General features: G+C 40.1%; 1 protein-coding gene across 3 annotated transcripts in view; it reads right to left on the bottom strand.

Moving 5' to 3' along the window:
• Nucleotides 1–3,526: 3,526 nt before the first annotated feature.
• Nucleotides 3,527–14,382, bottom strand: part of mRpS17 (mitochondrial ribosomal protein S17) — a 47,181-nt gene continuing 36,325 nt past the window's right edge. Inside the window, exons 6-7 of one of the 3 annotated variants that reach the window (XM_070091424.1) lie at nucleotides 12,260–12,349; nucleotides 3,527–3,689 (exon numbers count right to left, since the gene is read on the bottom strand). In XM_070091424.1, coding sequence (XP_069947525.1) covers nucleotides 12,281–12,349 — 69 coding nt within the window. In that variant the 3' untranslated portion in view covers nucleotides 3,527–3,689; nucleotides 12,260–12,280. Of the gene's footprint in view, nucleotides 3,690–11,700; nucleotides 11,824–12,186; nucleotides 12,350–14,382 lie in introns of those variants that run through there. The other 2 variants (XM_070091426.1, XM_070091423.1) reach the window with 2 other exon arrangements.

The raw sequence follows: 14,382 nt of genomic DNA on the forward strand, positions 1-14,382 counted from the left end.
GATTAGGTAATTTTTCACAGCGGGGGCAAATGCATGGTGTAACCAGTCATAGAAAAAGTCCCTAATGACCCATGCCTTACTGTTTGCCCTCCACAGCACACACAAATTAGCCTTGAGGACATTGTTTTTCCTAAACACTCTGGGAGTTTCAGAGTGATACACCAATAAAGGCTTCACTTTGCAATCACCACTAGCATTGGCACACATCAACAGAGTAAGCCTGTCTTTCATAGGCTTATGTCCTGGGAGTGCCTTTTCCTCCTGAGTAATGTGGGTCCTCTCTGGCATTTTCTTCAAAAACAGGCCTGTTTTGTCACAATTAAACACTTGTTCAGGTTTCAGTCCTTCACTGTCTATGTACTCCTTGAATTCCTACACATATTTTTCAGCCGCTTTGTGGTCCGAACTGGCAGCCTCACCATGCCTGATCACACTATGTATGCCACTACGCTTCTTAAATCTCTCAAACCAACCTTTGCTGGCCTTAAATTCACTCACATCATCACTAGTTGCAGGCATTTTTCTAATTAAATCGTCATGCAACTTCCTAGCCTTTTCACATATGATCGCTTGAGAGATGCTATCTCCTATCTGTTTTTCGTTTATCCACGCCAATAACAGTCTCTCAACATCATCTATCACTTGTGATCTCTGTTTCGAAAACAAAGTTGCACCTTTGGCAAGAACAGCTTCCTTGATTGCAGTTTTCTTGGCCACAATAGTAGCGATGGTTGATTGGGGTTTTGTGTACAACCTGGCCATCTCGGAGACACGCACTCCACTTTCATACTTAGCAATGATCTCTTTCTTCATATCCATAGTAATTCTCACTCTTTTTGCTGTAGGGTTGGCACTAGAAGCTTTCTTGGGGCCTATGGTGACTTATATTGCAGGTGCAATCACTAAAAAGGCTGTGATAATATGAAATGTTCCGATTGCATGTTTGGAAGCGACTGCGGTGGCTGGCTTGTAAATACTGACACCCATGGAACAAGTGAGGCGGGCTCAGGCTGCACATGGACGCGTCTCGAACGAATCGCGTTGAGCGAGTTTTTTTTAGCGCTAGCCGAGGCAAAATTTTTGCGTTAGAATGTATCGCTAGGCGGATTTAACGTTATGCAATGTGTTCGTTAGGTGATGGTCCACTGTATAAGAGAGGCTTGAAGCCATGACTAATGAACAGAGAAAATGTTATTTTAGTGCCAGGAATGTCTGCCTTGTTTATTCTGGACCCTATTTTGAAATTGGCATCTGTTATAATGTGTGTGAAATTGGCCAAATTGCCAATTTCTGACCACTTTATTGGATAGTTGATATAGGTGAATGGGCGGTTTCTTGTACTCAGTCGACACAACAGAGTTAAGTTTATTGAGGTATACACAAATACAGTTACACAGATTATCATACATAGCAGCATATGTATAGTATAAAGAACCGAGGATAACTCAAAAAAGTCAAAGTGACTTATTTCCAGTACCTGGCTTGGGCTTGCCATATATGAATTTTGGTAAATATTTTTTTTTTTCTCAGTTGTTTGTTGACTATCTTATTGAAACTTGGGCAATGTATGATGGAAAGATGCTTCTTAACGTACACCAAAATTGAAAAAAATCAGACGATAAATAAGCCATTAGCCGCCTCTTTGCGGTATATTTTTGTATGGTTTTAATGGCTGTATTCTTTTTTTTTGGTCTCGTTTGATAGAATGGAAGATTTTTTTTTTTTTCAACAAACTGGCCATATCCCACAAAGGCAGGGTGGCCCAAAAAGAAAAACGAAAGTTTCTCTTTTTAAATTTAGTAATTTATACGGGAGAAGGGGTTACTCGCCCCTTGCTCACGGCATTTTAGTCGCCTCTTACAACACGCATGGCTTATGGAGGAAGAATTTTGTTCCACTTCCCCATGGAGATGAGAGGAAGTAAACAAGAACAAGAACTAGAAAGAAAATAGAAGAAAACCCAGAGGGGTGTATGTATATATATGCTTGTACATGTATGTGTAGTGTGACCTAAGTGTGGGTAGAAGTAGCAAGACATACCTGAAATCTTGCATGTTTATGAGACAGAAAAAAGGACACCAGCAATCCTACCATCATGTAAAACAATTACAGGCTTTCGTTTTACACTCACTTGGCAGGACGGTAGTACCTCCCTGGGCGGTTGCTGTCTACCTAGGAAAATGGAAGATATATTACAGAAATAGATATGATTTTGATAGGTTTGATGACGAAAAGTATCTTGAAATTGAAATCAAATTAGCGGAAATGTTCGATTTTTGCTGATGTTCAATGAACTTCCTTGTGTAAGTCAAGTTGGTTAATTTTATTAAGTGTATTTTAACCTAACCACTCTGTAATCCAGCAAACTCAGTAATCCGGCACATTACAGGTCCCAATGATGCCGGATCTGTGATGGTCAACCTGTATTAGCGTAATAATAAAGCATATTCCCCTGCATCACAAGACTGAGCTCATGGCAACCGACAGTGGCTTCAAAGCCACCTTATCTTTAATGGACAATGTACTGTGTATGTGCTTTACACAACAAGAAGCAGTTCTTTTAGCCATGGTTCCAACAAATAGGGCTAAAAGTAAGCAGGTTATAACAATAAATGGAGAAAAAGAAATTGGAATGACTTATGCAGCAAGTAGCACCACCAAACAGTACCAACAGGTTGGTATGGCGACCCTGGAAATTTGAAATTAGTGCTGAATAACTGATGGAACCGGATGTCTGATTGCCAGATTTGTGATGGCTGACCTGTACAAACTGTTTTGGGAGGAAGTGGAAGAATCCACTAGCCCTTTTCCAAGGGGGGGCTAAGCCCTCTCAGAGGGCTGAAAGGCTGAGAGATACCCCTTTACTGAAGGATTTTCTCCACACCAGGCACTATATAACCCCTGTTAGTTTAGCACTTTTCTCTAATATAACAATCTACAGAAACTCGTGAAAATTAAAGGACCAAAAATGTGGAATACATTTGCCAGAGGAGTTAAAAAATTAACATCAGATTGTTTTATTTATTGCTATCATATTAATAACACCATGTGTACTCATCATTGTTGAATCTTGCCAAAAAATTTCAATTTAGTGACTATCACAATACTGTTCCCCCTCAAATGAGGTACCTTGTTATCAGCAAGAGGCTCTTGATCCAAGAAACTGGAATTATCCTTCCCTTAGATCAAGTTCAGCACTAACCTCTGATTATAAAAATAAGCATCCTCACTAATATTCTCATTAACTTCACTCGAAAACATTTTAATTAATTTTTCTAACTGTTCAGATTTTAACTTCTTTTGTTCCATCCTTCAGGAAGGGGGGAGGGGTACCTTGATGCCAGTAAAGGACTCTTCATCTCACAAATTTCAACTATTCTCTTATTCCTTGGATAAGACTTGATTACCTCCCATTTCCCAGGTGCTTCCCCATGAAAATAATTTCTTTTTAATTTTCCATTATTTTGCAATTGTAAATATTTTAGAAAATAATTCACTATCAAACCAGTGATAAATATAAACAATATTAGCAAATTAAGAGTGTGTATTTGTACATTTTATAAATTCTTCTAAACAAATTAAGTGATTAATATACGTACATAAATGTAAACTGCAAAACTTTAGCTGGCTACAGGATCATCATGAAGTGGATGACCAGGCTCGAACACATGCCATTTCTTATAACCAACCTGAAAAAAAAAATGCCAGAATATAAATATACAAACTTCATCTCCAATCTAGATCCAGTTGAAATCAACATAGTAAAAGCTGAAATAGGCATCATCTTGCATGGCAACAAATAAATTAACACTCAATAATGAATAAAGCTAAAAATATATTCACCTAAAGAAAGATACACACATTGAAAGATAAGATGAGGGGAAATTTTTTGCTGCTCACTTTGACAGTAAACCTAATTTAACCCTTTCAGGGTCTGTGCCGTAGATCTATGACTTTACATTGAGGGTTCAAACCGTAGATCTACGCTATGAGCTCAGCTCGCTCTGATAAGCTGTGAGCGGTAAATTTGGGCCTAGATATGAGAGAATATATCTATGTGGTAGGTGTGCACCACATAAAGCAAATCCTGCAGCACACAGTGTGTAACGAGATAAAAAAAAACAGACCGTAATTTTCGAATAAAACAGCAACTTTGCAGTGTTTTTTCGTATGATTTTTATACAGTGGACCCTCGACCAACGATATTAATTCATTCCTGAGAGCTCACTGTTAGTCGAAATTATCGTTAGTCGAGTTAATTTTCCCCATAAGGAATAATGGAAATCAAATTAATCTGTTTCTGACACCCCAAAGTATTGAAAAAAAAAATTTTTTACCACATGAAATATTAATTTTAATACACACAAACTCAAGAAGACATGTACAATTACATGACACTTGCCTTTATTGAAGATCGGGTGATGATTGATGAGATGGGAGGAGGGGAGTGTGTGGATGGTGTTAAGTGTTTAGAAGGGGAATCCCCTTCCATTAGGACTTGAGGTGTCAAGTCCTTTTCCAGGGTTACTTCCCTTCTTCTTTTAATGCCACTAGGACCAGCTTGAGAGCCACTGGACCTCTATCGCACAACATATCTGTCCATTGAGGCCTGTACCTCCCGTTCCTTTATGACATTCCGAAAGTGTTTCACAACATTGTCAGTGTACAGGTTGCCAACACGGCTTGCAGTAGCTGTGTCAGGGCGATTTTCATCAAAAAAGGTTATCACACTATGTATGCCACTACGATTCTTAAATCTCTCAAACCAACCTTTGCTGGCCTTAAATTCACTCACATCACCACTAGTTGCAGGCATTTTTCTAATTAAATCGTCATGCAACTTCCTAGCCTTTTCACATATGATCACTTGAGAGATGCTATCTCCTGCTATCTGTTTTTCATTTATCCACACCAATAACAGTCTCTCAACATCTTCTATCACTTGCGGTCTCAGTTTCGAAAACATAGTTGCACCTCTGGCAAAAACAGCTTCCTTGATTGCCTTTTCCTTGGCCACAATAGTAGCGATGGTTGATTGGGGTTTTGTGTACAACCTGGCCAGCTCGGAGACACGCACTCCACTTTCATACTTAGCAATGATCTCTTTCTTCATATCCATAGTAATTCTCACCCTTTTTGCTGTAGGGTTGGCACTAGAAGCTTTCTTGGGGACCATGGTGACTTATTTTGCAGGTGCAATCACTAAAAACGCTGTGATAATATGAAATGCTCCGATTGTATGTTTGGATGGGACCGCAGTGGCTGGCTGGCTTGTAAACACTGGCACGCTCAGGCCACAAATGGACGCGTCTCGAACGGAACAAATCGCATTGGTCGAGTTTTTTAGCACTAGTCAAGGCAAAATTTTTGCATTAAAATGTATCATCGCTAGTCGGATTAAACGTTAGACGATGCCATCGTTGGTCGAGGGTCCACTCTACTTGTATTTGTGATTTCTTGGTCTAATTTGATAGAAAGGAAGATATATTACAGAAATAGAGATGATTTTTGATTGGTTTTAATAATGGAAATGGCTTGAAACTGAGCTCAAAGTAGCGGAAACGTTAAATTTTTGCCAATGTTCAAGTAAACAAATGACCTCACACGTCTAATACACACCAGCTGGTGGGTCTAATATATGTTCACAAATGTTTACCTGGAGTTTACCTGGAGAGAGTTTCGGGGGTCAACGCCCCCGCGGCCCGGTCTGTGACCAGGCCTCCTGGTGGATCAGCGCCTGATCAACCAGGCTGTTGCTGCTGGCTGCACGCAAACCAACGTACGAGCCACAGCCCGGCTGATCAGGAACTGACTTTAGGTGCTTGTCCAGTGCCAGCTTGAAGACTGCCAGGGGTCTGTTGGTAATCCCCCTTATGTGTGCTGGGAGGCAGTTGAACAGTCTCGGGCCCCTGACACTTATTGTATGGTCTCTTAACGTGCTAGTGACACCCCTGCTTTTCATTGGGGGGATGGTGCATCGTCTGCCAAGTCTTTTGCTTTCGTAGTGAGTGATTTTCGTGTGCAAGTTCGGTACTAGTCCCTCTAGGATTTTCCAGGTGTATATAATCATGTATCTCTCCCGCCTGCGTTCCAGGGAATACAGGTTCAGGATATTATTTACACAATTATTACAATATTGCATACCAGTAAATCTTCTATTTTTTGGTTTGAATAAAAATTCATTATGTGAATAAAAAATAAAAATGGAATTCATTTGTAAAGCCTCAAACGTAACTAATTAACAGAGGATATGTTAGTTTAGTGCCAGGAATTCCTGCACTGTCTATTCTGGACCCTATTTTGAAATTGGAATAGTTTGAACTTTGCACTAAATTGGCCAAATTACCAATTTCTGATCACTTTATTTTGTAGCTGAAACAGTTGACTTGGCGATTTGTGCTCAATTGATAGAATAGAAGTAATACTAGTGAAATAGCTAAGAATTTGGTCGACTGGAATAATGTAATTGGCCTAAAATGGGAGTCAAAGTTGGCAAAATCGCCGACGCATAAATATCGCTGACACATCAAAATTCACGAGAGCATAATTTCATCAATTTTCCATCAAATTTTGTACTTTTTGTTTTATTACCTTCAGAAAAAAAAATTCTACCATTTCGTAAGAAAAAATAACAAAATTATTTTTTGAAAATTCTTGGACCCTGGTGCATACTTTGAAATTTGGCTTCTGGACCTGAAAGGGTTAACAAACACATCCAGCACATACCTAAGAAAGTTTACAAAACAGTGGGCTTTCTTTCCATAATACACTAGAATGTACCACAACCAACACCACTTACTGTGCAGTACTGTTTAATCTACCCTTGTATCACCTATGGTATTTGTGCATGGGGATCAACAACAGTAAATCATCTAAAACCAATCATATCCCAACAAAAATTTTCTATTAGAATGAATCCAGACAACACACATCCCTTACATTCAAGGATTTTTTCTCATGTGGTTTTCTGTCTATGAGTCACAGATACCATTAGTAGCGCAGTTTTCAGGAACGTAACCCTGTGTGAATTATGATGGTCCACTGTGCTTCATGTAATAATTCATACCCACCTTTGCTTTCTAAAAAACTAGACATTTTTATGCCATTTAAATGCTTGTTGATAAGCACAAAGAACTTAAGTTTATTTGCACTGCCTGCAGCAGCACAGGCTAAAATACATTAATATTTCCTTTGAGTCTCATACTAGCCATTGTTTTTTCACTGCTACAAATATGAGAATGTCTTACAATCTCTGCCAAAATAATCCTGTCTTGTGAGTATATTTGCTCAGGAGGTGGGGTCATTGAGGTGGTTTGGACATGTAGAGAGAATGGAACAAAACAGAATGACTTCAAGAGTGTATAAATCTGTAGTGGAGGGAAGGCGGGGTAGGGGTCGGCCTAGGAAAGGTTGGAGGGAGGGAGTAAAGGAAGTATTGTGTGCGAGGGGCTTGGACTTCCAGTAAGCAGGTGTGAGCATGATAGACAGGAGTGAATGGAGACACATGGTTTTTAGGACTTGACATGCTGTTGGAGTTTAAGCAAGGTAAGATTTATGAAGGGATTCAGGGAAACTGGCAGGCCGGACTTGAGTCCTGGAGATGGGAAGTACAGTGCCTGCACTCTGAAGGAGGGGTGTTAATGTTACAGTTATATAACTGTAGTGTAAGCACACCTCTGGCAAGATAGTGATGGAGTGAATGATGATGAAAGTTTTTCTTTTTCGGGCCACCCTACCTTGGTGGGAGAGGGCCGATGCGTTAATAAAAAAAAAATTATATTTATCTGAAACATCTGCAGATGGTTTCTTGCTGGCTGATTTTACCTGATAAATACCATGGTATTTCTTAAATCTGCAGAGCCACATAGGAATGCAATCAAAGTGTTTCTTTATAAAAATACAGCCTCTCCTCACTTAATGATGGAGTTCCATTCCTGAGACCACGTCATTAAATGAATTTGTCGCTAAGTGAGGAGCATACTACGTATAATGGTAATGAGTGTGTCAACCATCTTTGATATTGTTTTAATGTCACCTCTGCACCATTTATAACATTTCTGGTATATTTTTAAATATTTATACAGTAGTGTACTGTATATTGAAATAAACAAAATAAGAGGAAATCAGCTCTAATATACATTATTTAGGTATAAATACTGGTCAGAGAGCCCATCGTAGGTCCGAGTCATCAGTAAACGAGTACATCGCTAAGTGAGGAGAGGCTGTATTCGAGCTGCTATGGAAACCATGTACAGTGGAACCTCGGCTTACAAATTTAATCCGTTCCGCGGACCTGTTCGTATCCTGATTTGTTCGTATGCTTGGTCAATTTTCCTCATTTAAATTAATTGAAATGCAATACAGTGGACCCCCGGTATTCGATGGCATCGGTATTCGATAAATCCGGTATTTGATGCATTATATCGCAAAAAATTTGCCTCGGTATTCGATTGACAACCCGGTATTCGATATGATTCGTACGAGACGTGTCCACGTGTGGCCTGAACTGCCCCGTGTGTGCCAGTGTTTACAAGCCAGCCAGTGTGCGCGCATCTAAGGATACATTCGGTACATTCCATATTATCCATACTATCACTGTGTTTGGTGCTTGTTTCTGCAAAATAAGTCACCATGGGCCCCAAGAAAGCTTCTAGTGCCAACCCTTCGAGAAAAAAGGCGCTAATGACTTATGAAATGAAGAAAGAGATAATTGCAAAGTACGAAAGTGGAGTGCGTGTGTCGGAGCTGGTTAGGTTGTATAATAAACCCCAATCAACCATCTCTACTATAGTGACCAGGAAAACGGCAATCAAGGAAGCTGTTCTTGCAAAAGGTGCAACTGTGATTACGAAACAGCGACCGCAAGTATTAGAAAATGTTGAGAGACTGTTATTTATTATTATTATTATCACACTGGTCGATTCCCACCAAGGCAGGGTGGCCCGAAAAAGAAAAACTTTCACCATCATTCACTCCATCACTGTCTTGCCAGAAGGGTGCTTTACACTACAGTTTTTAAACTGCAACATTAAGAATTTAAAAAAAAAAAAATTGTTATTTTTTCACCCAAAAAGTACGAAATCCTTCAGAGTGCAGGCGACTGACTATTTTAGGCCAATTCCCATCTCCAGTATTACTTCTATTCTATCGACTCAAGTCCGGCGGAAATTGTTAATTTGGCCAATGCCGGTTTGTAGGCCCTGAAAACCCCTTCATAAATGTTTTTTACTTTGCTCACACTCCAACAGCATCTTGAATCAAGTATTAAAAGCCATTTCCATTTGTCTCCATTCATCTCCTATCAAACACGCTCAAAGTTGCTGCATGCCTGCGGGAAGTCCAATACCCATAGATGTATTCTCGCACACAAAGCCTCCTTTACCCCTGAATGTAAAGCCGTCCAGAACGGACCCTCCAACCTTTCTTAGGACCGACCCCTACCCCACTCCAACAGCATGTCAAGTATTAAAAACCATTTGTCTCCATTCACTCCTATCAAACACGCTCACGCATGCCTGCGGGAAGTCCAAACCCCTCGCACACAAAGCCTCCTTTACCCCCTCCCTCCAACCTTTCTTAGGCCGACCCCTACCCCGCCTTCCTTCCACTACAGACTGATACACTCTTGAAGTCACTCTGTTTCACTCCATTCTCTCTACATGTCCGAACCACCTCAACAACCCTTCCTCAGCCCTCTGGACAACAGTTTTGGTAATCCCGCACCTCCTCCTAACTTCCAAACTACGAATTCTCTGCATTATATTCACACCACACATTGCCCTCAGACATGACATCTCCACTGCCTCCAGCCTTCTCCTCGCTGCAACATTCATCACCCATGCTTCACACCCATATAAGAGCGTTGGTAAAACTATACTCTCATACATTCCCCTCTTTGCCTCCAAGGACAAAGTTCTTTGTCTCCACAGACTCCTAAGTGCACCACTCACCCTTTTCCCCTCATCAATTCTATGATTCACCTCATCTTTCATAGACCCATCCGCTGACATGTCCACTCCCAAATATCTGAATACATTCACCTCCTCCATACTCTCTCCCTCCAATCTGATATCCAATCTTTCATCACCTAATCTTTTTGTTATCCTCATAACCTTACTCTTTCCTGTATTCACTTTTAATTTTCTTCTTTTGCACACCCTACCAAATTCATCCACCAATCTCTGCAACTTCTCTTCAGAATCTCCCAAGAGCACAGTGTCATCAGCAAAGAGCAACTGTGACAACTCCCACTTTATGTGTGATTCTTTATCTTTTAACTCCATGCCTCTTGCCAAGACCCTCGCATTTACTTCTCTTACAGCCCCATCTATAAATATATTAAACAACCACGGTGACATCACACATCCTTATGTAAGGCCTACTTTTACTGGGAAATAATTTCCCTCTTTCCTACATACTCTAACTTGAGCCTCACTATCCTCGTAAAAACTCTTCACTGCTTTCAGTAACCTACCTCCTACACCATACACCTGCAACATCTGCCACATTGCCCCCCTATCCACCCTGTCATACACCTTTTCCAAATCCATAAATGCCACAAAGACCTCTTTAGCCTTATCTAAACACTGTTCACTTATATGTTTCACTGTAAACACCTGGTCCTCACACCCCCTACCTTTCCTAAAGACTGTTATTGGTGTGGATAAATGAAAAACAGATAGCAGGAGATAGCATCTCTCAAGCGATCATTTGTGAAAAGGCTAGGAAGTTGCATGACGATTTGGTAAAGAAATTGCCTGCAACTAGTGGTGATGTGAGTGAATTTAAGGCCAGCAAAGGTTGGTTTGAAAGATTTAAGAATCGTAGTGGCATACATCGTGTGATTAGGCTTCGGACCATAAAGCAGCTGAAAAATATGTGAAGGAATTCAAGGATTACATAGACAGTGAAGACTTGAAACCTGAACAAGTGTTTAATTGCGACGAAACAGGCCTGTTTTGGAAGAAAATGCCAGACAGGACCTACATTACTCAGGAGGAAAAGGCACTCCCAAGACATAAGCCTATGAAAGACAGGCTTACTCTTCTCATGTGTGCCAATGCTAGTGGTGATTGCAAAGTGAAGCCTTTATTTAAAGGTGTATCACTCTGAAACTCCCAGAGTGTTCAGGAAAAGCAATGTCCTCAAGGCTAATTTGTGTGTGCTGTGGAGGGCAAACAGTAAGGCATGGGTCACTAGGGACTTTTTCTATGACTGGTTACACCAAGCATTTGCCCCCACTTTGAAAAATTACCTAACTGAAAAGAAATTAGACCTTAAGTGCCTCCTGGTATTAGACAATGCCCCTGGTCATCCTACAGACTTGGCAGAGCGACTTTCTGGGGACATGAGTTTCATTAAGGTCAAGTTTTTGCCTCCTAATACCACTCCTCTCCTGCAGCCCATGGACCAGCAGGTCATTTCCAACTTCAAGAAACTGTACACAAAAGCTATGTTTCAAAAGTGCTTTATAGTGACCACAGAAACTCAACTGACTCTAAAAGAGTTTTGAAGGATCACTTTAATATCCTCAAATGTATAAACCTTATAGATACGGCTTGGGAGGGAGTGACTAAGAGGACCTTGAACTCTACTTGGAAGAAACTGTGGCCAGAATGTGTAGACAAAAGGGATTTTGAAGGATTTGAGACTAACCTGAGAATCCTATGCCAGTTGATGAATCCATTGTGGCATTGGGGAAGTCCTTGGGGTTGGAGGTTAGTGGGGAGGATGTGGAAGAGTTGGTGGAGGAGGACAGTGAAGAACTAACCACTGATGAGCTGATAGATCATCTTCAACAGCAAGAGGCCACACTTGAGGAAACTGCTTCGGAGGAGGGGACAGAGAAATTGAAGAAGTTGCCTACTTCAAAGATTAAGGAAATGTGTGCAATGTGGCTTAAAGTGCAAACCTTTCTTGATGACAATCACCCTAACACAGCTATTCAGATTTTAACTTCTTTTGTTCCATCCTTCAGGAAGGAGGGGGGGTACCTTGATGCCAGTAAAGGACTCTTCATCTCACAAATTTCAACTATTCTCTTATTCCTTGGATAAGACTTGATTACCTCCCATTTCCCAGGTGCTTCCCCATGAAAATAATTTCTTTTTAATTTTCCATTATTTTGCAATTGTAAATATTTTAGAAAATAATTCACTATCAAACCAGTGATAAATATAAACAATATTAGCAAATTAAGAGTGTGTATTTGTACATTTTATAAATTCTTCTAAACAAATTAAGTGATTAATATACGTACATAAATGTAAACTGCAAAACTTTAGCTGGCTACAGGATCATCATGAAGTGGATGACCAGGCTCGAACACATGCCATTTCTTATAACCAACCTGAAAAAAAAAATGCCAGAATATAAATATACAAACTTCATCTCCAATCTAGATCCAGTTGAAATCAACATAGTAAAAGCTGAAATAGGCATCATCTTGCATGGCAACAAATAAATTAACACTCAATAATGAATAAAGCTAAAAATATATTCACCTAAAGAAAGATACACACATTGAAAGATAAGATGAGGGGAAATTTTTTGCTGCTCACTTTGACAGTAAACCTAATTTAACCCTTTCAGGCTTTGTGCCGTAGATCTATGACTTTACATTGAGGGTCCAAACCGTAGATCTACGCTATGAGCTCAGCTCGCTTTGATAAGCTGTGAGCGGTAAATTTGGGCCTAGATATGAGAGAATATATCTATGTGGTAGGTGTGCACCACATAAAGCAAATCCTGCAGCACACAGTGTGTAACGAGATAAAAAAAACAGACCGTAATTTTCGAATAAAACAGCAACTTTGCAGTGTTTTTTCGTATGATTTTTATACAGTGGACCCTCGACCAACGATATTAATTCATTCCTGAGAGCTCACTGTTAGTCGAAATTATCGTTAGTCGAGTTAATTTTCCCCATAAGGAATAATGGAAATCAAATTAATCTGTTTCTGACACCCCAAAGTATTGAAAAAAAAAAAAATTTTACCACATGAAATAATTTTAATACACACAAACTCAAGAAGACATGTACAATTACATGACACTTGCCTTTATTGAAGATCGGGTGATGATTGATGGGATGGGAGGAGGGGAGTGTGTGGATGGTGTTAAGTGTTTAGAAGGGGAATCCCCTTCCATTAGGACTTGAGGTGTCAAGTCCTTTTCCAGGGTTACTTCCCTTCTTCTTTTAATGCCACTAGGACCAGCTTGAGAGCCACTGGACCTCTATCGCACAACATATCTGTCCATTGAGGCCTGTACCTCCCGTTCCTTTATGACATTCCGAAAGTGTTTCACAACATTGTCAGTGTACAGGTTGCCAACACGGCTTGCAGTAGCTGTGTCAGGGTGATTTTCATCAAAAAAGGTTATCACACTATGTATGCCACTACGATTCTTAAATCTCTCAAACCAACCTTTGCTGGCCTTAAATTCACTCACATCACCACTAGTTGCAGGCATTTTTCTAATTAAATCGTCATGCAACTTCCTAGCCTTTTCACATATGATCACTTGAGAGATGCTATCTCCTGCTATCTGTTTTTCATTTATCCACACCAATAACAGTCTCTCAGCATCTTCTATCACTTGCGGTCTCAGTTTCGAAAACATAGTTGCACCTCTGGCAAAAACAGCTTCCTTGATTGCCTTTTCCTTGGCCACAATAGTAGCGATGGTTGATTGGGGTTTTGTGTACAACCTGGCCAGCTCGGAGACACGCACTCCACTTTCATACTTAGCAATGATCTCTTTCTTCATATCCATAGTAATTCTCACCCTTTTTGCTGTAGGGTTGGCACTAGAAGCTTTCTTGGGGACCATGGTGACTTATTTTGCAGGTGCAATCACTAAAAACGCTGTGATAATATGAAATGCTCCGATTGTATGTTTGGATGGGACCGCAGTGGCTGGCTGGCTTGTAAACACTGGCACGCTCAGGCCACAAATGGACGCGTCTCGAACGGAACAAATCGCATTGGTCGAGTTTTTTAGCACTAGTCAAGGCAAAATTTTTGCATTAAAATGTATCATCGCTAGTCGGATTAAACGTTAGACGATGCCATCGTTGGTCGAGGGTCCACTCTACTTGTATTTGTGATTTCTTGGTCTAATTTGATAGAAAGGAAGATGTATTACAGAAATAGAGATGATTTTTGATTGGTTTTAATAATGGAAATGGCTTGAAACTGAGCTCAAAGTAGCGGAAACGTTAAATTTTTGCCAATGTTCGAGTAAACAAATGACCTCACACGTCTAATACACACCAGCTGGTGGGTCTAATATATGTTCACAAATGTGGTGATATTATTTACACAATTATTACAATATTGCATACCAGTAAATCTTCTATTTTTTGGTTTGAATAAAAAT

The sequence above is a fragment of the Cherax quadricarinatus genome, chromosome 35 (assembly GCF_038502225.1).
Source record: "Cherax quadricarinatus isolate ZL_2023a chromosome 35, ASM3850222v1, whole genome shotgun sequence".
In the NCBI taxonomy this organism is placed as follows: domain Eukaryota; kingdom Metazoa; phylum Arthropoda; class Malacostraca; order Decapoda; family Parastacidae; genus Cherax; species Cherax quadricarinatus.